A 23015-nucleotide genomic window follows, 5' to 3' on the forward strand; every position below is an offset into this window, starting at 1 on the left:
GGGAGCGCCGCTGGGCGGAGAAAGAGGGAGAGGAGGGCCGGCTGGCGGCGGGAGCGCCGCCGGCGGAGAAAGAGGGAGAGGACGCTGGCTGGCACGGGAGCGCCACCGGCGGAGAAAGAGCTGTAAATACTTTTTCATCTTCTGCCCAAATTACTCTGGGATGTACTGGTATCACACCATCCTATACAAACCAACAAGATCTCACTTCCTATTCAATGTTCTATGTAATTATGGTGTTCAAATAAAGTCAAATTATATAGTGTGCTACCGAAAAAGTAAATTTTCCACCAAATAAACGTCTCTTCCTTTGGTCTCCCACAGAAGATGAAGTTTTAAAATACAATTAGTACTATCCTTTACCGTGATTTACCTTAGTCCTAACCAGAACAGCTTCATTCATATTTCTAACTGAAGTTTAATTACTTTTTCAGCATTGGTAACAGTTGCTATATGGGGTAATGCTGGCTTCAATAGCTGCCGAACTCTAGGTCTTAGTCTCGGGTGTCCCACAAATACCCGAAGTTTCAGTTAACCACCAGGTTACACATAAATCTCAGAATTTAGTAATCACCGTTACAACTGTGGAATAGATGTGACTGCTGTAAGACCTTACCATCTAGGAACTTCATAGCACACCTTCACTTGATAAACCTCTGCTTTCAAATTCAGTTCTCAGAGTTTGTACATTATAGTTAGTCCGTGTTAGTGAGGCATTATAATAACTGTCTTTTCATTTCTGACTTGCTTCACTCAATATACTATCCTCAAAATTCATTCACCTCATTGCATGCCTTACACCTTCATTCCTTCTTGCAGCCCCTAGGTAATCCATTGTATGTATACACCACAGTTCCCCCTTCTATTCCTCAGTTGATATATTCTTAGGCCATCTCCACCCATTACATGTGACAGACACTGATGCCATAAACACCAGTGTGCAAATTCCATTCTCAGTCTCACTGAGTATACACATAGCTATGGGGTTGCAGGATCATGCAGAATCCCTTCTCCTAACCTCCTGTGGAGCTACCACATTGTCCTCCAGAGGGGCTGCACCGCTCTGCTTCCCTACCAACAGTGATTAGGTGCATCTTTCTCTCTCTCTACATTGAAAGCACATTTTTAATATTGTATTGTTGACTGTAGTCCATGGTTTAATTTAGAATTCACTGTTGGGTTGTACAGTTTCATGGCTTTAAAATATTTTATTCCAGTAACATATATACAGCCTATCATTTTCCCTTTTAACCACATTCAGATATATAAGTCAATGCTGTTAATTATGTTCACAGTGTTATGCTATTATTATCATCATTCATTAGCAAAATTTTTCCATCATCCCAAATAGAAACTTGTATGTTTTCAGCTGTAACTCCCTTTTCTCTACCCTCACACCTTCTCCTTTTAAACTGTATTCTAGATTCTGACTCTATGAGTTTGCTTATTACAATTATTTCTTATCAGTGAGATCATACAATATTTGTCCATTTGTATCAGACTTATTTCACTCAACATGATGTCTTTAGGATTCATCTTTGTTACTGCATGTATCAGAATTTTATTCCTTTTTAAGACTGAACAATTCCATTGTAAGCATATACCATGCTTTATTTATCCATTTATCAGCTGATGAACACTTGGGTTGCTTCCATCTTTTGATTATGAACATTGGTATAAAAATATCTGTTCTAGACCCTGTTTTTAGTTCTTTTGGGTATATACTTAGAAGTGGGATTGCTGGGCCATATGGTAAATTTATTCTTTTTGTTTCTTTCAAAGAGAGAATGAGTTTATTACTAGGGGCATAGTAGGAGAGCAGATCGCCTAGTAGCCCAAAATCTGTCTCCCTATAGTTTTATAGTGGCCCTAAATAATGTCATTAGAGGTGACTTAATTATTGATTATGTACAGAATGGTTACATCCTTTGTCACAGAACGTATGTAAGGAAATGGTGGAGAGGTATAGGTGACTGGTAGATTAAAGTCTAAGCTACTGCGCATGTCAGGTGAGCCCATTTGGTTAGATCCAGTCTTGGTTATCAAGATAACTTTGGACTTGAGGTGGGTTAGTTGGGGACTAACCCAAGACCTTTCATTAATAAACATTAGGGGCTGTCTTTAGCAATTACAAGACTCTAAAGTTGAAAAACTGGATAACTGAGTACAAATGAAGGTTAGTCACAGGGTTTTTACAGTCATAGGGGCAGAAGATAAGGCTATAATCATTATCAGAGATCAAGGCAGCTGGATTACAATTTAGAGATTTCAGTAATTTCCTTCTGTCTACTCCAACATACCAGAAAGCAAAAAGGAATATTTATATAATGATTCAATAATCAAAATCATCCCTTAAGTCCTAATTTCTCAGTTACAATTTCTCTCTCTCATTTGATAGTTATCTCTTAATCTTGAGGAATATCTGGATGATGACTCTCGAACTGCTTCAAGGCTGGAAAGGGGCACTGGTTATTAAGGGTCAGAGGGATGAATTGAAACCAGTTGTTATTCTTGGAGAGTCCAATATCTCTGAGTTTCTGAGCTTTTTGGAACAATCTGAAGGTCTCAAATCTCTGAAAAATAAACTTAATAAGTAAAATGTTATAGAGCACAGGCTATCTTTCATGATTACCAGGAGGACTGTTGGTTGGGATTTGCCATATTGTGGCAGTTTGCAATATCTGGCTGAAACTTGCATAGGAGTAACCTCCAGAATGACTTCTTGACTCGATTTGAAATCTCTAAGCCATTGAGGCTCTATTTCTTTACCCCCTTTGATCAACTAATCCACAGTGCCAGGGCAGGCTCATTCTTGGAACTGGTAAATCTATTCTTAACTTTCTGAGGAACTGCCACACTGTCTTCCACAGTGGCTGTATCATTTTACATTCCCACTAGGGAACAAGTGTCCCTATTTCTCCATGTCTTCTCCAACACTTGTAGTTTTCCTTTTATTTTTTTCATAGTAGCCATTCCAATGGGTGTAAAATAATATTTCATTGTGGTTTGATTTGCACCTCCCTAGTGACTAATGATGTTAAGCATCTTTTTGTATGTCTTCTTTGGAAAAATGTGTTTTCCAGATTTTACCCAATTTTAAATGATTGTTTTTCTTTTTGTTGTTGAATTGAGGATTTCCTTATATATTCTAGATATTAAGCCTGTTGCCTAGGGTTGAACATTTTTTTTTTAGAGCAATTGTAGGTTTATTTAAAAATATGCACCACAATTAAACAGGGAACTACAAGTGTTGGAGAGGATATGGAGAAATAGGAACACTTATTCACTTCTGGTGGGAATGTAAAATGGCACAGGTGATAGGGAAGATGGTTTGGAGGTTCCTCAGAAAGCTGTGTCCTACTATCTGGCAATCATACTACTTGGTATCTACCCAGAAGAACTAAAAGCATGGACATGAATGGACATTGCAGACTGATGTTCATAGCAGCATTATTTATAATTGCCCAAAGATGGAAACAACCCAAGTGTCCATCAATCATGAATGAATAAACAGAATGTAGTATATACATACTGTGGAATATTATTCAGCAGTAAGAAGGAATGAAGTCCTGAAGCATGCAATAATATGGTTGAATATTGAGGACATTTTGTTTAGCAAAATAGGCCAGACACAAAAGGACACATACTGTATGATCTCACTAATATGAACTAATTATATGTAAACTCATAGACATAAAACCTAGAATATAGGTTACCAGGAGATAGAATGAAGCTAGAGTATGGGAAGTGGCTGCCTAAGATGTGCAAAATTTTTGTTTGTTTGCATGGGCAGGCACTGGGAATCAAACCCGGGTCTCTGGCATGGCAGGTGAGAGCTCTGCCTGCTGAGCCACTGTAGCCCCCCCCCCAAAATTTCTAACCAAGTTGAATTTAAATGTGTGGAAATGGATAGAGGTGATGATAACACATTGTTGTGAGTATAATTAACAATGCTGAATGGTGTGCGAATATGATTGATAGGGGAAGTTTAAAGTCATATGCGTGTCACCAGAGGGGAAGCCAGAAGTTAAAGCATGGGACTGTTAACTCATTAAATCTTGTGGAGGATGATGACTGTGATTAACAGTTCAAATATAAAAAATTTCTTCCATGAATTAGAACAAACGTATAAAATTATTATAGAGAATTAATAATAGAGTGATATGTGGGAAAAAACACACCTATTGCAAACTATGGACTATAGTTAATAGTAATATCTTAATATTCTTGCACCAACAGTTGCATGTACCACACCAATGCAAAGGGTCAATGATGGGAGAGTAAGGGGTTTAAATATTTTGAGTTTTCTTTTCTTACTCTCTCCCTCTTTTTTTTTTTTTGGCATAATGAGAATGTTCTAAAATTGATTGTGGCAATGAATGCACCATTATATGATGATACTGTGAACCATTGAGTGTGTGCTTTGAATGGATTGTATAATGTGTGAATATATCTCCATAAAATTGCATTTTAAAAAACATGCAGAAAGTACAGAGTTTTCATATATAGCCCCCTCAGATGTAGTTTTCCCTATTAGTATTTACCTTTGTTACAATTTGTGAAATGAAATTATTTAATTATAATATTAGTTGTAGTTCATAGTATACATTAGGTTTCACTCTTTGTGTTGTGCAGTTCTATGGATTTTAAATTTTAATTTTATTCTGGGAACATTTATAGAACCTAGAATTTCCCATTTTATCCACTTTTAATCATACAATTCAGTGGCGTTAATTACTTTCACAATGGTATGCCACAATGACCAGCATCCATTACCAAAGCTTTTCCATCATGCCACACAGAAATTCTGTACTAATTAAGCATTAACTCTTCATTGTCCATCTACTCTCAGACCCTCATAAACTGTGTTCTAGTTTCTGATTCTAAACTTGCATATTCTATTATATCAAATAAGTGAGATCATTAAATAGTTGTTATTTTGTGTCTGGCTTATTTTGAAAGTTGTCTTTTTAATTTCATTATCAAGTTGTTTGGCTCAAAACTTAAATTTGTATAAAATCCCATTTATTTGTTTTTTCTTCAGTTTTCTATACTTTTGGTGTAAAGTCTAAGAAACCATTGCTTAACATAAGATCCTAAAGATGCTTGCTTATGCTTTCTTCTAGTTTTATTAGAATTGGTTCTTATATTTTGGTCTTTGATTTTTATCTAATTTTGGTGTGTGGTATGAAATAGGAACCACCTTCATTCATTTGCAAATGAATATCCAGTTTTCCCAGCATCATTTGTTAAAGAGACTATTCTTTCCCCATTAGGTGGGCTTGGCACATTTGACAAAATTTTGTTGGCAAGAGATGTAAAGGTTTATTTCTGAGCTCTCAATTCGATTCCATTGGTCTGTATGTCTATCCTTATGCCAGTACATGCTGTTTTGATTTTTATAACTTTGTAATAAGTTTTTTTTTTAATTTTGATGCACTTTTATTAATATATATTCACATACCATGTGTTCTAGTTTGCTAGCTGTCGGAATGCAATATACCAGAAATCAGAATGGCTTTTAAAAAGGGAAATTTAATAAGTTGCTAGTTTACAGTTCTAAGGCCGAGAAAATGTCCAATTAAAACAAGTCTATAGAAATGTCCAATCAAAGATATCCATCCAGGGAAAGATACCTCGGTCCAAAAAGGCCAATGAAGTTCAGGATTTCTCTCTTAAGTGAAAAGGCACGTGGTGAATACAGTCAGAGCTTCTCTCTCAGCTGGAAGGGCACATGGCGAACATGGTGTCATCTGCTAGCTTTCTCTCCTGGCTTCCGGTTTCATGAAGCTCCCTGGGAGGCGTTTTTCTTCTTCATCTCCGAAGGTTGCTGGCTCATGGACTCTCTGTTTTGTGGTGCTGCAGCATTCTCTGCTTTCACCGAATCTCCTATTCTCTGAAATGTTTTCTCTTTTATAGGACTCCAGTAAACCAATCAAAGCCCACCCAAATGGGTGGAGACATGTTGTCACCTAATCCAGGTTAACAACCACTCTTGATTAAATCACATCTCCAGGGAGAGAATCTGATTACAGTTTCAAACATATGGTATTGAACAGGGATTATTCTACCTTTATGAAATGGGCTTTAGATTAAAACATGGCTTCATACATCCTTTCAAACCAGCACACCATGTAATTATCCAAAGTGTATAAAAAGTGGTTCATAGTATCATAATATAGCTGTGCATTTATCACAATCAACTTTTTTCTTTTTTGTGAAAAATAACATGTATACAAAAAAGCAATAAATTTCAGAGCACACTGGAAAAATTATTTGTAGAATAGATTTCAGATATAAACTTTGTAATAACTTTTAAAATAGATTTCAGATATAAACTTTGTAATAACTTTTAAAATCAGAAAGTGTTAGTCTTCCGGCTTTGTTCTTTTTTTTTTTTCAAGATAGTTTTGCCTGTTGGGGGCCTTACATTTCAATATAAATTGATGGTTGGCTTTTCCATTTCTGCAACAAAGGCTGTTTGAATTTTGATTGGGATTGCATTGAATCTATAAATAGCTTTTGGTAGAATTGATACATTAATAATATTTAATCTTCTAATCCATGAACACAGTATGCCCTTCTACTTACTTCGGTCTTCTGTGATTTTGATTAGTAGTGTTTTGTAGGTTTCGTGTACAAGTCCTTTACATTCTTTGTTAAATTTATTACTGCACATTTGGTTCTTTTAGTTGCTATTTTAAATGGAATTTCTTTCTTGATTTCCTCTTTGGGTTGTTCATTACCAATGTATAGGAATACTACAGATTTTTGTGTGTTGATCTTGTACATCCCCACTTTGCTGGATTTGTTGATCAGCTCTAGTCGTGATGTTGCAGACTTTTCAAGACTTTCTATATATAGGATAACAACATCTGCAAATAGGGAAAGTTTTACTTCCTTCTTTTCAATTTGGATTCCTTTAATTTAATTTTCTTGCCTAATTTCTCTGACTAAAACTTCTAGTACAGTGTTGAAGGATAGTAGTGACAGAGGACATCCTTGTCTTATTCCTCATCTTAGAGGGAATGCTTCCAGTCTTTCACCATTGAGTATGATGTTAGTTGTGGGTTTTTCATATATACCTTTTATCATGTTGAGAAAGTTTGCTTCTATTCTTAGTTTTCTAAGGGTTTTTATCAGGAATTGGTGCTGAATTTTGTCAGATGCCTTTCTGCGTCAACTAAGATGATCATGTTTATTTTATCCTTCATTCTATTGATGTGTATTACATTAATTGATTTTCTTATGCTGAGCCACTCTTGCATATCTTAGGTAAATACATAGTTGCATAATTCTTTTAATGTGCTGTTGGATTTGGTTTGCTAGTATTTTGTTGAGGATTTTTACATCTGTAGTCATGAGGGTTGTTGGTCTGTAATTTTCTTCGCTTGTGATATCTTTATCTTGCTTTCATGTTAGGGTGATGTTTTTCTCACAAAATAAGGTAGAAAGAGTTCACTCCTTTTCAATTTTTTGAAAGACTTTGGGCAGGATTAGTGTTAATTCTTCTTAGCATATTTTGTACAGTACATCAGTGAAGCCATCTGGTCCTGCTCTTTTCTTCATCGCAAGGTTTAGGATTACTGATTCAATCTGTTTACTAGTCATTGGTCCGTTGAGATCTTCTGTTTCTTTTTTTTTAAATGTTTTTTTGACAAATGTTCACAAACATGCAATCTATACATGGTATACACTCAGTGGCTCACAATATCATGACATAGTTGTGTATTCTTCACCATAATCATTTCTTTATGAAACATAACCACATACAAACACAAACATTCTTACCATATGATCATTCCATTCTTGTTATATAATCAGTAACTCACAAAATCATCAAATAGTTGTATGTTCATCATCATGATCATTTCTCAGAACATTTGCATCAATTCAGAAAAAGAAATAAAAAGAAAACAGAAAAAAATTCATGCACCCCATACCTCTTACCCCTCCCTTTCATTGATCACTAGCATTTCAATCTACTAAATTTATTTGAACATTTGTTCCCCTTATTTTTTCCTGTCCTGCCCAATATGTGGCGCTTGTCTGCCTTCAGGTCCTGCCAGCATAAGGTGATGCGGTACCTTTAACTTTGGCAGACTCTCCCTGCTGGGGGCATGGTGGAGACAGTGGAGAGGTTGTAGGCTGGTTTTAATTGCTTTACTTTTCCAAACCCTGGGGTCTGAACTCCTTGAAGGAGGGATTCCACCTGAGCTGTGCCCCATCCCCCTCCTGGGGAAGGCACAGTTGCCAGACAAACACTCAAACAAGCTTAATTCTGCTTATGCCTGGGGCAGTGGAGCCTGAGAAGTCTTGCAGCTGTATCCAAAGAGCTGTCAAGCCATGGAAACATAGCCACCAAAACGAAAAGAGAAAAATCATTTTCAGAGCAGGACCCCCATTCTTTGGGTTTGCCAGTCAAGAGCTTAAGTTGGTATGTTGCTTTGTGTATCTCCAGGTCCTATGTGCCCCCTCCTTTCTTTCAGGGCCCAGACCTTTTCAAATCCAAAAAAAACTGTTTTGTTTTGTTTTTTTCTTTTTCCATCAGCCCTGACCCCTATGTACCTGGGCAAAAAACTGCGCCCTCAGCTTTTACTCCAGGTTCAGCTGAGCTGGGGGCCTATTTTTAGTGTCAGAATTTGGTAATTAATTCCACAATTGACATTTGCTTGCGCTCAGCCCCTGCTGCTTGTAAACTCTATTTCCTTTCCCCTCTGGGAAGTAGCCTGTTGGGTAGGGGTGCCGGCCGCCGTGGCTTGGGGAACTCATAGTTCCGCATTGGCTTGCAGCTGGTCCAACTGGTCCAGACTGGTATACACTGTGTGTCGAGTCACTGACGTGGCCCCAGCAGTTGTTCTGTACGATTCCTGGCTATTTAGTAGCTGCTCTGGAGGACGAACTAAACTCACACCTCACTTAGCTGCAGTCTTGGCTCCCTTCCCTTTGTTTCTTCTTGAGTCAGTGTAGGTAGTTAGTGTGTTTCTAGTCATTTGTCCATTTTATTTAGGTTTTCTGATTTGTTGGTATACAGTTGTTCATAGTATCCCCTTATAATCCTTTTCATTTCTATGTGATTAGGAATAATGTCCACCCTTTCATTTCTGATTTTATTTGCAGCTTTTCTCATCATTTTTTTGGTCAATCTAGCTAAAAAAATTTGTTCGATTTCTTTTTAATCTTTTCAAAGAACCAACGTTTGCATTTTGTTGGTTCTATTGTTTTAGTTCTCTAGATCATTTATTTCTGCTGTAATGTTTGAGAGGCCTTTTTCCTTTTTAATTTAAGTATTTAGAGTTATTAATTTCCCTCTCACTGTTTTTGTTGCAGCCCATAAGTTTTGATGTTTTTTCTTTTCATTTTCATTTACCTCAAGATATTTCCTAAGTTTTCCTTTGATTCCTTCTTTGAACCATTGTTTAAGAGTGTGGTGATTTTTAATTTCCATTTATTTGTGAATTTTCTAGCTCTCCAAAAGAAACTGGATGTTAGTGATTTTTTGCCTTCATTCCATTGTGGTTGGGGAATATACATTTTATGCTTTCATTATTTTAAAATTTAATGAGATTTGATTTGTGACCTAACATATGGTCTATCGTAGAAAATGTCCATGTGCAGTAGAGAAGAGTGTATTCTTCTGCTGTTGGGCGAATTGTCTTATATGTGTCCGTTAGGTCTAGATGGTTTATAGTATCATTCAAGTCTTTTATTCTCTTATTGATCTTTTGTCTAGATGTTCTGTTCATTATTGAAAGTGGTGTATTATTAATGTAGATGCGTCTTTTGTTCCTTCAAGTCTTGATATTTGCTTCACATATTTTGAGGCTCTGCCATTAAATGCACACATGTTTATAATTTGTTTTGTCTTCTTGTGAATTGACCCCTTTATTAGCATAGGGTGAACTTCTTTATCTCCTGTTACAGCTTTGGATTTAAAGTCCTTTTTATCTAATATTTATATAAGCTACCCCAACTCTCTTTTGGTTATAACTTGCTTGGAAATAGTTTCTCCATCTTTTCACTTTCAGCCTACTTGTGTCTGAATTTAAGGTGCATCTCTGGTAAACAGGATATAGTTGGGTCATGCTTTTTCTTTCTTCTTTTTTTTTTTTTTTTGCATGGGCAGGCACCAGGAATTGAACCCGGGTCTCTGGCATGGCAGGCAAGAATTCTGCCACTGAGCCACTGTCACACTGCCTGATGCTTTTTTGTTCATTCTGAATCTTTACCTTTTGATTAGAGTGTTTTTGCCATTTGCACTTAAAGTAACTACCAGTTATGCAGAACTTTCTTCTGCAATTTATCTCCTCTTTGTAGGTATCATACCTTTATTTCCCCTTCAATTCTTCCACTAATGCCTACTTTCATATTGATATGATTTTTTGTAGTAGACCAATTTGAGTGCCTTACCATTTCCTTCTATATATATTTTTCAGATATTTTCTTTGTGGTTACCGTGGGATTTAAATTCAACATCCTAAATCTATAACAGTCGTTTTTGATTTGATACCAGTTAACTTCTATAGCATGCACAAGCACTGTTCCTATACCCTAACACCTCCCCACCTTTTTGTTATATTTGTTATAGATTATATCTTACATGTCCAAAACTATAGATTTATCACTATTTTTAATGCATTTGCATGTTAGAATCGGTAAGAAGTAAAAAGTGGAGTTACATACCAAAAAATGTAATACAGTTGTACTGGCGATTATAATTACCCATCTGGTCCTTTACCAGAGAACTTTATTTCTTCATGCTGCTTTGATTCAGTATCTAGTGTCCTTTCCTTTCAGTCTGAAGAACTCTCTTTAGCATTGCTTGTAGGGTAAGTATAGTGACAAACTCCCTCAGCTTTCACTTATCTCGGAATGTCTTAATTGCTCCCTCATTTTGAAAGATAGTATGACGGGATATAAAATTCTTGTTGAGCAATTATTTTCTTTCAGCACTTTAAATATTTTGTCCCTTGCCTTATTGCCTCTGTGGTTTCTGATGAGAAATCGGCACTTACTCTTACTGGGATTCCCTTGAACATAACATGCTGTTTTTTTCTTGTATTTCAGAATTCTCTCCTTTTCCAATGCATTTGACAGTTTGACTTCTATGTGTCTGGGCATGATTCTCTTCAGGTTTATCCTTTTGGGGGTTGTTGGGCTTCTTGAATGTGCATGTTCTTGCCTTTTGTTAAATTTCGAAAGTTTTCTGCTATTATTTCTTCACTATTCCTTCTGAACCTTTCTCTCCTTCTTCTTCTTTTGAAACTCCCATAATGTATGTACTGGTATGCTTGACTGGTGTCTCACAGGTTCCGAAAGTTCTGTTCACTTTTTTTTTTTTTCTTTCTTCTGTCTACTCCTCATTCTGAACATTTCATTTGTCTTGTCTTGGAGTTCACTGCTTTTTTTTTTTTAAATCTTCTGACAGCCTCAAACTGCTGTTGAAACCTAAGGAAATTTTTATTCAGTTATTGTAGTCTTTAGCTTCAGTATTTCTGTTTGATTCCTTTGTAAAATTTTCTTGAGATTCTTCTGTTTTTCATGCATCGTTCTCATGATAATCTGTAGTTCTTTGCTTGTGTTTTCCTTTGTTTCTTTGAGCATATTGAAGATAATTTTTTAAAAGTCTTTGATTTGAACCAAGTCTGGTCTTCTTCATTGTTGATTTAGAAGTTTTATCTAGTTCCTTTCGATGGGCCATCGTTTCCAGTTTCTCTGTTTGTTTTGTAATCTTTTGTTGCACACTGTCCAGCAGTGTTGACAAGGTGTTAACTCTGGGATTTAGTCCCTGAGCTGTCTGTTCCCTAAAGTTTGTACCTTACTAGTGATGTGACAGAGATTTCCTTGAGTACCAGAAGCTAACAAAAACAGACAAACCAGTGCAAAACATCTTTCACAATCTTTGCAAAAAGACTTAAAGTCAGAATTTTTTAATTCACCACTCACACAATTACTACAACCCTTTAAGTGTTTTCCAGAATTTTGAGGTAGATGGCTCTGCCAGTGTTTGCTAGTCGCTCAAAGATTTCATGATGGAAAGAACTCTGGAATGTCTTCCACCACCATCTTGTTTGACCAGAACTCAGTTTCCCATGCATAGGATATTTATTGGGCCCTGGCCATTTAGGCATCGTCAGCTTAGCATGTACCAAAATTCCATACTGTCAGAAAGAAATCAGGTGTTGAGTATAAATCATATTTGTTTGTATAAACAGTTTGGGCACTATGAGCCCCTGTTGCTAGTTGGTGGTGGGAGACCTCTGAAATCCAAGTTCCCAGATACTGTTCAAGGGCCAACCTTGTAAGCAGGCCTTTCAAAGGCAGTAGCCAGTTCTCCTATGTTAGCTTTTCTTTGCACAATTGGTCTAGATTTGGTTTGACAATATTTTGTTTAGGACTTTTGCATCTATAGTCATGAGTGATATTGGCCTATATTTTTATTTCTCAATATTCTTGTCAGATACTTTAACAAATTATATTGGCTTCATAATATAGGTTGGATAGGATTTCCTCTTTTTCTATACTTTCATAAAGTATGTGAAGAAGTGTTATTTTGCCTTAAATGTTGTTTGAATTCACCTATAAAGCCATTTGGTATCATTTAGACTAGAATACACTCTATTTTTTTTAGGAATTGGACTACTTTATCCGGTTTTTCAGATTTATTGGCAAATGTTTCTTATCCCCCTTTTCATTCCTGGTCATTTGTGCCTTCTTTTTCTCTCTTTTAGTCAGCTTCACCAGGTGTTTGTCTTTTCAACAGGCAACTTTTGACTTTATTGACCTTTTCTTTTATATATTTGACTTCTTTCCTATTGATTTCTACTTGTATCTGTATTATTTCCTTACTTCTTTCTTTTTTGGGGGGAAGGGTGGTTAATTTTCTGCTCTATTTCTGACTTCTTTAAATAAGTGCTTAGCTCATTGAGTTATAGATTTTTTTCTTATATGCATTTAAAGGTGTAAATTTCCTCTTAAGCTTTCCTTTACCTGCATCCCACATTCATCTGAAATTTATTTATTTATTTTAGTTTTTATTGTGATTTTATGGGTTTACATAGTTATTTTATTTCCAACATATGAGGAATTTCACTTTATCTTATTAATTTCTAGCTCAGTTGCATCATGATCAGATAACATACAATTTATGATTTCAGTCCTTTGAATATCTTCAGACTTGCTTTATAGCTCAGTGTAAGGCCATTTTTTTAGATATTACAATACTGTCAGTATTTCAAGTGTGCTTGGAAAGAATGTTTATCCTACAGTTATTGATGCTGTTGGTTATGTTCTTGAAATGTGTATCCTTACTCACTTTATTGGTTGTTTTGTTAATAAGTTAAGGATAATGTTGAAATCTCCCACTTTGATTCTGGATCTGTTTTCTCCTTGAAGTTCTGCAGTTTTTGCATTATATATATTGAAGCTATATTATTAAGTATGAACAAATGTAGAATTGTTACATCATCTTTATGAGTTGACCTTTTATTATTATGAGATATATCTTTTTATCTCTCTTAGTGGTTTTTTGTCTTAAAGCTGACTTTGATACTAATTAGCTATATCAGTTTTCTTTTGGTTCTTGTTTACATGGTGTCTCTTTTTCTGTCTTATTTTTAATCTTTCTGAGTCTATTTAGTTTAGTTGTGTTTCTTGTAAGCAGCATGTGGTTAGAACATTTTAAAATCCTGACACTATATTATAGTTCTTTATTTTTTAATTTAACATAATTGTAATTAAATTTTGACTAAAACCTATCAATGTGCTTTTTATTCATCCCACCTGGTCTGTGTTCCTTTTTCTTTCCTCTCTTACCTTCTTTGGGATCAATTTTATATTTTTTATTTTTCCATTAGTTTAGAGGTTGTACTTTTACTCTCTTTTTAGTGGTTATCCTGGAGTGTGCATTATGCACCCTTGAACTTATTCAAGTCTAATATTACCTGGTGCTTTTCCCCTTTTCTCAGACAGTGTAAGGACTCCATTTAATATCCCCCACCCCTTACCCCAACTCATACCTTTGGTATTGTATATTTTAATGATCTGAATGTATGGTTGTATATGGTTATATTTTTATTGCTCGGTATTAACACAAAACAAATTTAGGGATTTAAGTTTTCCTATTTAAACATGAGTGTTATCATGAATGGCAATTTCTTGTGCCCCTAATTTGGTGCTTGTAAAATAGAGATTTTACAATCTTAGAGCTTCCTAGGTTGCAAAATTTTTTTTTGGAGAGTATATAAAAGGTAAGCACACATGCACACACACACACCCAACATACTCCTGATATACAATTAATTTGTTCTGCCTTTGATTTCTCCATTCTTCCTCTCGGGACTATCAGTTATATCTCTTATATCTTTGTGCCCTTGGCTTGTTCACTGAGTAAAGGTGTTCACTCATTGCACACGTTGCCACTTTCCCTTTCCTTTGTTGTTACCTTTGCCGTCTGCAATTCTTTCTCCACTTTTCAACTTTATCTCTCGATACTCTTGGATTTCACTCAGGAAGTCCATACTTTTATAATGATCAGCTAATCAGAGTGTTTCACATTGGCAAAGCAACCAGTTACAGAATATGGAGCATTATCTCTGAGTATTTGGTTCCTTTTGGTTCTCCTGTTGCTACTTACTGTTCCAAAGTTTTTACCACTCAGAACAGTCCTAGATACATGAGAACACAGTGGACTAGTCTTTGGATAAATGATGTTTTACTGCATTGTTAAGGAAGTTGCCATTTTGATCAATGTAAATTTATTTTTAATCATAATCTTCACATGTACTGAGTTTCTCTATTTTTAAAATTCTTTTCTTCTATAAAGAATGAAAAAATAATAGAACAACAACTTCTTGTGGATCAACTGAGTGAAGAACTAACAAAACTTAACCTGTCACTGACTTCTTCAGCTAAGGAAACCTGTGGAGATGGGCCAGATACCAGGATACCCGAAAAGAGACCTTATTCTGTACCATTTGATAACCATTTGGGGCATTACATTTATGCCCTAGCAAGACCAGATTCGCGAAAGGTAAAGTCGAAACATTAATATTTTTATTTTGTGATTTAAAAAATATTATATATAATATAATATCACAGTGTATGTTTACACACTGTCAACAGTTTTTTTCTGTTCATTTTTTTGGACTTTTGGCCAAAAAAAGATGACTATACATTCATCTAAACATACTTCTTTTTAATAAAAAATGAGTAAACAAGAGAATTTATAGTTATATTTGCAGGGAATTATTGACTGAAAATCGTGCGTACACTTTATGAAGAAGAAAAGTTATGCATTGCCATCATATTTTCAGGCATGACTAAGTCTGCTAGCTTCATGAATTTTTTTTTTCTTTTAACCACACCAGGTTAAGGTGAAGTTGGAGGTTATTCTGACTTGTGATCTATATTTTATTATTTTCAAAATGACATTTATTATTCAGTCTTCCAGTTGACATAATCAAGACTTTATAGAGCTCAGTATGGGTTTTAGTTTTGGGTTTTTTTTGGGGGGGGTGGCACATATGAATTTATTTGAGGAGACAGTATATACTTGGGGACCTGGAGAGATTTATAAATATGTATTTTGCACAAAGAAACATACTTCTGAGACTTTTCTAGTAAATCTAGAATGTAATTTATCTATCCAAATAATATTAAAATATTGTCTTAAGAATTCTGTTAAAAAAACAGGTTAAAATTATTTCCTTTTTTTAAAAAATTTTATTTTTTTAATGCAATTTTATTGAGTTCCGTTCACAAACAGTATAATCATCCAAAGTATACAATCAATCAGTGGTTTACAGTGTCATAATATAGTTGGGCATTCATCATCACAATCGATTTTTGAACATTTTCATTACTCTATAAACAATAAAAATAAGAATAAAAATAAAAGTAAAAAAGGACACCCCAAACCCTCCCATCTTCCCATACTCCCTATTATTTATTGTTTGTTTGTTTGTGGTTTTTTTTTACTCATCTGTCCATATACTGGATAAAGGGATTGTCAGTCACAAGGTTTTCACAATCACACAGTCATACCATTAAAGCTCTATAGTTAAACAGTCATCTTCAAGAAACAAGACTATTGGATTATAGGCATTTCCCTCTAGCTACACCAATACACCAAAAAAAAAAACTGTAAAGGAATAGCTATATAGTACATAAGAATAACCTCCAGAAAGACCTCTCAACTCTATTTGAAATCTCTCGGCCACTGAAAGTTTATCATGTTTCATTTTTCTGCCCCCTTTGGTCAAGAAGGCTTTCTCAATCCCAGGATGCCAGGACCAGGCTCATCCCCAGAGGTTAGGTCGCACGTTGCTAGGGAGACTTACACCCTTGGGAGTCATGTCCCACATAGCGGGAAGGACAGTGAGTTCACCTGTGGAGTTGACTTAGAGAGAGAGGCCACATCTGAGCCCGGGGGTGACTCTTAGGTATAAGTATAAGTAGTCTTAGCTTCTCCTTTCCAAGAATAAGTTTCATAAGGGCAAGCCCCAAGATCAAGGGCTCAGCCTATTAAATTGTTAGTCCCCAATTCTTGTGAGAATATCAGGATTTCCCCAGGGGGGAATGTTTACCATTTCCACATTTTTTTTCCAGTCCCTCAAGCGGACTTTGCAAATACATTTTTATCTTCTACCCAGATTATTCTGGGATGTCTCAGGGCATCACATTAACCTGTAAAAAACAACAAAATCTCATTCCCTATTCAAGTCTCTGTGTTCAAATAAACCGACCATACATGTTAAATTAGAGAGTGCTACAGAAAATAAAAATTTTGCACCAAATAGACATCTCTTCCTTTGCTCTCACACAGAAGTTGACTATTTTAAAATAGTCAATACCATCCTTTACTCTGTATTCTTTTTTTTTGTCTTGTAAATTGTTTTAGCTTTTTATTTTGAAACAATTTCAAAACTTACAGAACAGTTGCAAAACTGTGTACAAAACCCATACAGAGAACTCCAACATAATTCCTATCCAGATATTCATATCCAACAACTTTAAATATTTTGCCATAATTGCCGTTTTTTATTCCTTCCTTCCCCCTTCTTTTTCTTTTCCTTTCTTCTTTCTGCCATGTACGTTATGTACAGCATGTTCCTTGAACATTTAATACTTCCAAGTACATTTCCAAAGAACAAACATATTTACTTATGTAATCATTTTAAGTACAGCTATCAAGTTCAAACAACTTAACATTGGTATAAAGCTTACAGTATATATTCCATTTTTTCCTATGTCCCAATGTCCTTTTGGGCATTTTCTTCTCTGTTATTTGATCTAGTTGAGGGTCATGTGTATATTTAATTGGCACCTCTTTAGACTCTTTTTTTTTTTTAATAGTGGAAGCATATATAAATCATGAATTTTCCCTTCTCATCCACTCCCAAGCATACATTAATCATAGTCACAATGTTGTGCTACCGTAACCACCATCTATTACCAGGACTTTCGCATGCACCCCCCCAGAAGCCCTGCACTTTTTATGCATTAACTCCATATCTCTTATAATCCTATATACTGTACTATTCATTTCTCTAAAAAGGAGTGAGCTATAAGGCTTGCACAGTTTCCACCTGTTCCATTAATTATCAGGGTTTCACCATTTTTTTGTTGCTAGTGGCCATTGCTGTGGGTGGAATTGGGTCATGCTACTATTTCTTTATTCAGTTTTCCTCTTGCTAGGTCTACTTGGAGAAGTACCCAGTGTAGCAACTTACTTTTACTGTATTCTTTGAGACTGATATAGCAACGAACAGCCAGCATGCAAAGCCACTTGCAAAAGCAGGTCAGGGGCTTCCAGTAGACCAAGATAGCAGCACAAGACACTCCAGGGTACTACCTGTCCATGCACAGACTCTGAACAACCAGAAAAACTGGCAGCTCCATCTTCATCAAAACTCTCAGAATTAGTTAAAGGGTTGCGGTAACTGGGTAAGCATTGAGTCGAGAAAACACAGCTTTAACAATGGTAGGAGAAGCTCATGGTTTACTTGCTGACACCACAGCGTGGAGTCAGCCTGCACTCCCATTCTGGGTCCCTGGCCCTGTTCAAAGTCTTTTTCAAAAGGAGGAGAGGGAACAATTGTTTCTTGTAAATGGAAGAATTCTGAAGGTCACAAAGAAGCACAAATCCAGGATAAGAAGCAGGCCCAGAAGAGACGGAGGGAGAGGACCCTGCACTTGGCATTTGCCTGCAGCTGACCTTGATGAACCCTGAAGACGAGCAATGCTGAGCCAGTTTGCAAAGACTGGAAGATGTTTTGCCTGGTTTGCTTGTCTTTATTAGCTCCTGGCATTCAGGGAAATTTCTCTCATATCATTAGTTGGATGCAAATTTGACAGCTGAGGGACTAAATCCTAGTTACCATTTTAAAATATTAAAATGTGCAGTATGAAAAAAAGGTTACAAGACAAAGAAAGAGGAAATGGATGGTTCATCAAAGGAACAAGATAAAAATCCAGAGACCAGAATACAAAGAATACCAGACTTTGGTATTCTGGAAAAAGACTTAGAAAACAACAACAAAAAAGACTTCTTATGCTCAAGGAGATAAAGGGAAACTCAGAGAAAGAACTATAGGATATCAGAAAAGCAATGAATGAATAATATGAGAATCTTAGTCAAGGAAGAAATTTTGAAAAGAAACTAAAAAATATTGGAGTTGAAGACCACAATAACTGAAGTGAAAAATTCCCTGAAGGGTTTCAACTGGAGCTGGCAAAAAGAAGAATGGGTGAACTCAAAGACAAGAGGATTGAAATGATTCAAGCTAGGGACTCAAAGATTAAAAAAGAAAGCAAACAGAGTGTAAGCTATGTAGGGCAGCATAAGGAGTACCAATATACCCATTATGGGAGTCCCAGAGGAAGAAAGAGAAGGATGGGACCGGAGGACTATTCAAAGAAATAAGGGCAGAAAACTTCCTAAATTCAATGAAAGACATGTACATTCAAGTAGTCCAATGAACCCTAAAAAGGATAAACTCATAGAGAACCATGCCTAGACACATAGTAGTCAGTTAAATGTAACGGATAAGGAGGGAGTTCTGAAAACTGCAAGAAAAAATGTGCATTCTTTACTCTGTATTCTGATTAACCTTAGTCCTAACCAGACCAACTTCATTCATATCTCTAATTGAAGTCTGGTCTCTTTTACAGGCTTTTTAACAGTTTCTGTATGAGGCTGACTTTCATAGCTAAGAACTCTAACTCTGAGTCTCAGCTGTCACATACATACCCGAAGTTCCAGGGAACAACCAGTTATACACAAAGAATTCAACATCTCAGAATTTAGCAATAACAGTTACAACTTTGGAATAGCTGTGACTGCTGTAAGAGTTTACAATCTAGGAACCTTTGCAGTAAGCCTTCCCCTGTATCTTATGCTCTCAAATTCAGTTCTCAGAGTTTGCACATTATAGCTAGTCCATATTAGTGAATTGTTTTAGTTTGTTAAAGCTGCCAGAATACATTATACCAGAAATGGAATTTTTTTTAAACAGGGGAATTTATCAAGTTGCTAGTTTACAATTCTAAGGTCATAAAAGTGTCCGAACTAAGGCATCCAGGGAAAGAACCTTGATACAAGAAAGGCCATTGGGTCCAGAATACCTCTGTCAGTTGGGAAGTCACACGGCAACATCCAGTAGCTTTCTCTTCTCATTTCACAAGGCTTCCTCAGGGGCATTTTCCTTCTGCATCTCCAGAGGTCTCTGGTTGTGTGGGCTTTGTTGGTTCTAAAGCTTTTTCCAAAATGATTCCCTCTTAAAGGACTCCAGTAAGCAACCCTACCTTGAATGGGTGGAGACATATCTCCATGGAAACCACCTAATTCAAAAGGTCCTACCCATAATTGGGTATGTCACATCTCCATGGAAACAATAAGAAAGACCCCACTTAGCCAATATTGAATGAGGATTAAAGAGCATGGCTTTTCTGGGGTACATGACAGTTTCAGACCAGCATATGAGGCATTATAATATCTGTTTTTTTGTTCCTGCCTTATTTCACTCAACATACTGTCCTCAATGTTCGTTCACCTAATTGCACACCTTCTTGCAGCTGCTCAGCATTCCATAGTATGTATACACCATAGTTTGTCCTTCTGTTCATCAGTTGATGTACCCTTAAGCACCTCCATTCGTTGCAAATTGTGAATACTGCCATCATAAACACCAGTATACAAATGTTCATTTATGTTCCTGCTTTCAGTTCTCCTAAGTATATACCAGTAACGGGATTGCAGGATCATATGACCACCTTTTCTAATTTGGTAGCTGCCAGAATGCAATAAACCAGGAATGGAATGGCTTTTAAAAAGGGGAATTTAATAAGTTGCTAGTATATAGTTCTAAGGACAAGAAAATGTCCCAATTAAAACAAGTCTATAGAAATGTCCAATCAGAGGTATCCAGGGAAAGATACCTTGGTTCGAGAAGGCCAGTGAAGTTCAGGGTTTCTCTCTCAAGTGAGAAGGCACATGGCAAACACAGTCAGGGTTTCTCACTCATCTGGAAGGGCACCTGGTGAACATGGTCAGGTTCCTCTCTCATCTGCAAAGCCACATGGCAAACATGGCATTATCTGCAAGCTTTCTCTCCTGGCTTCCTGTTTCATGAAGCTCCCCAGGAGGTGTTTTCCTTCTTCATCTCCAAGAAGATGGCTGGTAGACTCTCTGTTTCTCATGGCTATGTCATTCTCTGCTCTCTCAGAATCTCCAGCTTTCTCCAAAATGTTTCCTCTTTTATAGATTCCAGTAAACTAATCAAGACCCACCCAAATGGGTGAAGACACGCCTCCACCCAATCCAGCTGAAGAACCAATCTTAATTAAATCATATCTCCAGAAAGATGATCTAATTACAGATTCAAATATATGGTACTGAATAAGAATTAGAAGAAACGGCTGGATTTATAAAATGGGATTAGGATTAAAACATGGCTTTTCTAGGGTACATACATCCCTTCAAACCAGCACACCACTGCATATTTAGCCTCCTGTGGAACCACTACCCTGCCCTCCAGATGGGCTGTACCATTCTACTTGCTACCAACAGTGAATAGGTCCATCTTTCTCTCCACTTTTTCTCCAGTGCTTGTACCTTTCTCTGTTTATTTTAAAACAGTTTTATTCACACACCATATAATCCATCCTAAGTAAACAATAAAAAGTTCCAGGTATAATCACATAGTTATGCGTTCCCCACCACAGTCTATATGAGGACATTTCCATTTCTTCCATGAAGAAAGATGTGAAAAAAAAAAGACCAGTTGCTTTGTTATATTATTATTGACCAGTTGCTTTGTTATATTGCCTTTGCTATTCCTCATGTAAAAACATTCTTATATTTTGTACTTTTAGTCACCATCATTGTCTACTCTAGGTTTTACTATGTTATGCAGTCCCAGGCTTTCTCTTCTGTCTTTTCTTTTGGTGTCATTATCCCCCTAGCCTTCCTCTTTTTTTTTTTTTCACATGGGGAGGCACCGGAAATCGAACCCAGGTCCTCTGGCATGGCAGGCAAGCATTCTTGCCTGCTGAGCCACCATGGCCCACCCTAGCCTTCCCCTTTTAACTACACTCACATTCAGCTTTGTTCAGTGTATTTACAGTATTGTGCTACCATCAGATAGCATTGTGCTCTCCATTTCTGGGCTTTTACAAATCAATCCTGAAGATTGAAGAAATGAATCTTCATTTCTATACTCTTCACCAGACCTCTCTCCTGTCTTTTCCTATCTGCCTGTAGCACTCACTTCAGTATTTCTTGTAGAGCAGGACTCCTGTTCACAAACTCTTAGTGCCAATTTGAAATATTTAAAATTCTCATTTTTGAAGGCACATTTTGCCAAATATAGAATTCCTGATTGGCAGTTTTTACCTTTCAATATCTTATTATGTATTATACCACCACCTTCTCGCCTCCATGGTTTCTGCTGAGAAATCTGCACATGGTCTTATTGGGCTTCCCCTATATGTGATGGGTCATTTTTCTCTTGCTGCTTTCAAAATTCTCTGTCTTTGCTATTTGACAATCTAATTAGTAAGTGTCTTGGTGTAGATCTATTCAGATCTATTCTGTTTGGGGTATACTGCATTTCTTGGATCTGTAATTTTATGTCTTTCTTGAGGGTTGGGAAATTTTCATTAATTATTTCTTCCATTATTCTTTCTGCCCCTTTTCCGTTCTCTTCTCTTTCTGGGAAACCCAAAACATGTATATTCATGTGCTTCATGTTGTCATTCAGTTAATATTTTTCCATTCTTTTCCCTATCTGTTCTTTGTATGTAGGATTTCAGATGTTCTGTCTAGTTCATTAATCCATTCTTTGCCTTTTCCAATTTACTTAATTGTGATTTTCATCTCTTCTGTTGTGCCTGTTATTCCATATGTTCTGTCATTTGTTTTTTCAGGCTTTTGAGTTCTTTATGTTCGTCTTTATATCCTTTATCTCTTTTGCCATATTTTCCCTCAACTCGTTGACTGGAGTTTTGAATTGGTTTAGCATGTTTGTTTAAACCTTAATTAGTTGTGTCTACTCCTGAATCTCCTTTTAAGTGTTTGTTTCTTTGGGCACTATCTATATTTTTCTAGTATGACTTGTAATTTTTGTTGGTGTCTAAGCACCTGGTTGCCCTGATTAGTTTATTCTGGGAGTCATTTTCACTCTTTAATCTAGGGTTTTCTTGTTGATTGGCTTTGTTCTCTGTCTCTTCTTTGACATTCAGTTCAACTTGTTCTAGACCTCTAGCATAGCTTGTGTATAATTGGTCAGAATTTTTCAGTTCTTGTTTTTCTGGTTCTTGCCCTGCATATAATGGAGCTTCTTTGGAGGAGGGTCTCTCCAGATATGATCTACCCGATAAGATTTCCCCAGACAAACCCAGGTCTCAGGAGGAGGATGTAATCAGTATCAGGTTTCCCTGAGGGTGACACCTAACAGGTTGTCTGACTTTCCTGTGGAGCCTGTAGCCCAGTAGGGGTACTCATCAGCCCACAGTTT

The 23015-nt window shown here is 36.4% G+C and overlaps 1 protein-coding gene across 6 annotated transcripts in view; it reads left to right on the forward strand.

Annotated features, from left to right (window-relative positions):
- KIF27 (kinesin family member 27) overlaps positions 1 to 23015 on the forward strand; it is a 220814-nt gene that overhangs the window by 107392 nt on the left and 90407 nt on the right. For 5 of the 6 annotated variants that reach the window (XM_077148573.1, XM_077148575.1, XM_077148571.1 and 2 more), the window contains exon 6: positions 14822 to 15028. The exons of the other annotated variant lie outside the window; for it this stretch is intronic. In XM_077148573.1, the coding sequence (XP_077004688.1) occupies positions 14822 to 15028 (207 nt within the window). The remainder of the gene's footprint in view (positions 1 to 14821; positions 15029 to 23015) is intronic. 6 annotated transcript variants of the gene reach the window in all.

This window comes from Tamandua tetradactyla, chromosome 2 (assembly GCF_023851605.1).
Source record: "Tamandua tetradactyla isolate mTamTet1 chromosome 2, mTamTet1.pri, whole genome shotgun sequence".
Classification (NCBI taxonomy): Eukaryota; Metazoa; Chordata; class Mammalia; order Pilosa; family Myrmecophagidae; genus Tamandua; species Tamandua tetradactyla.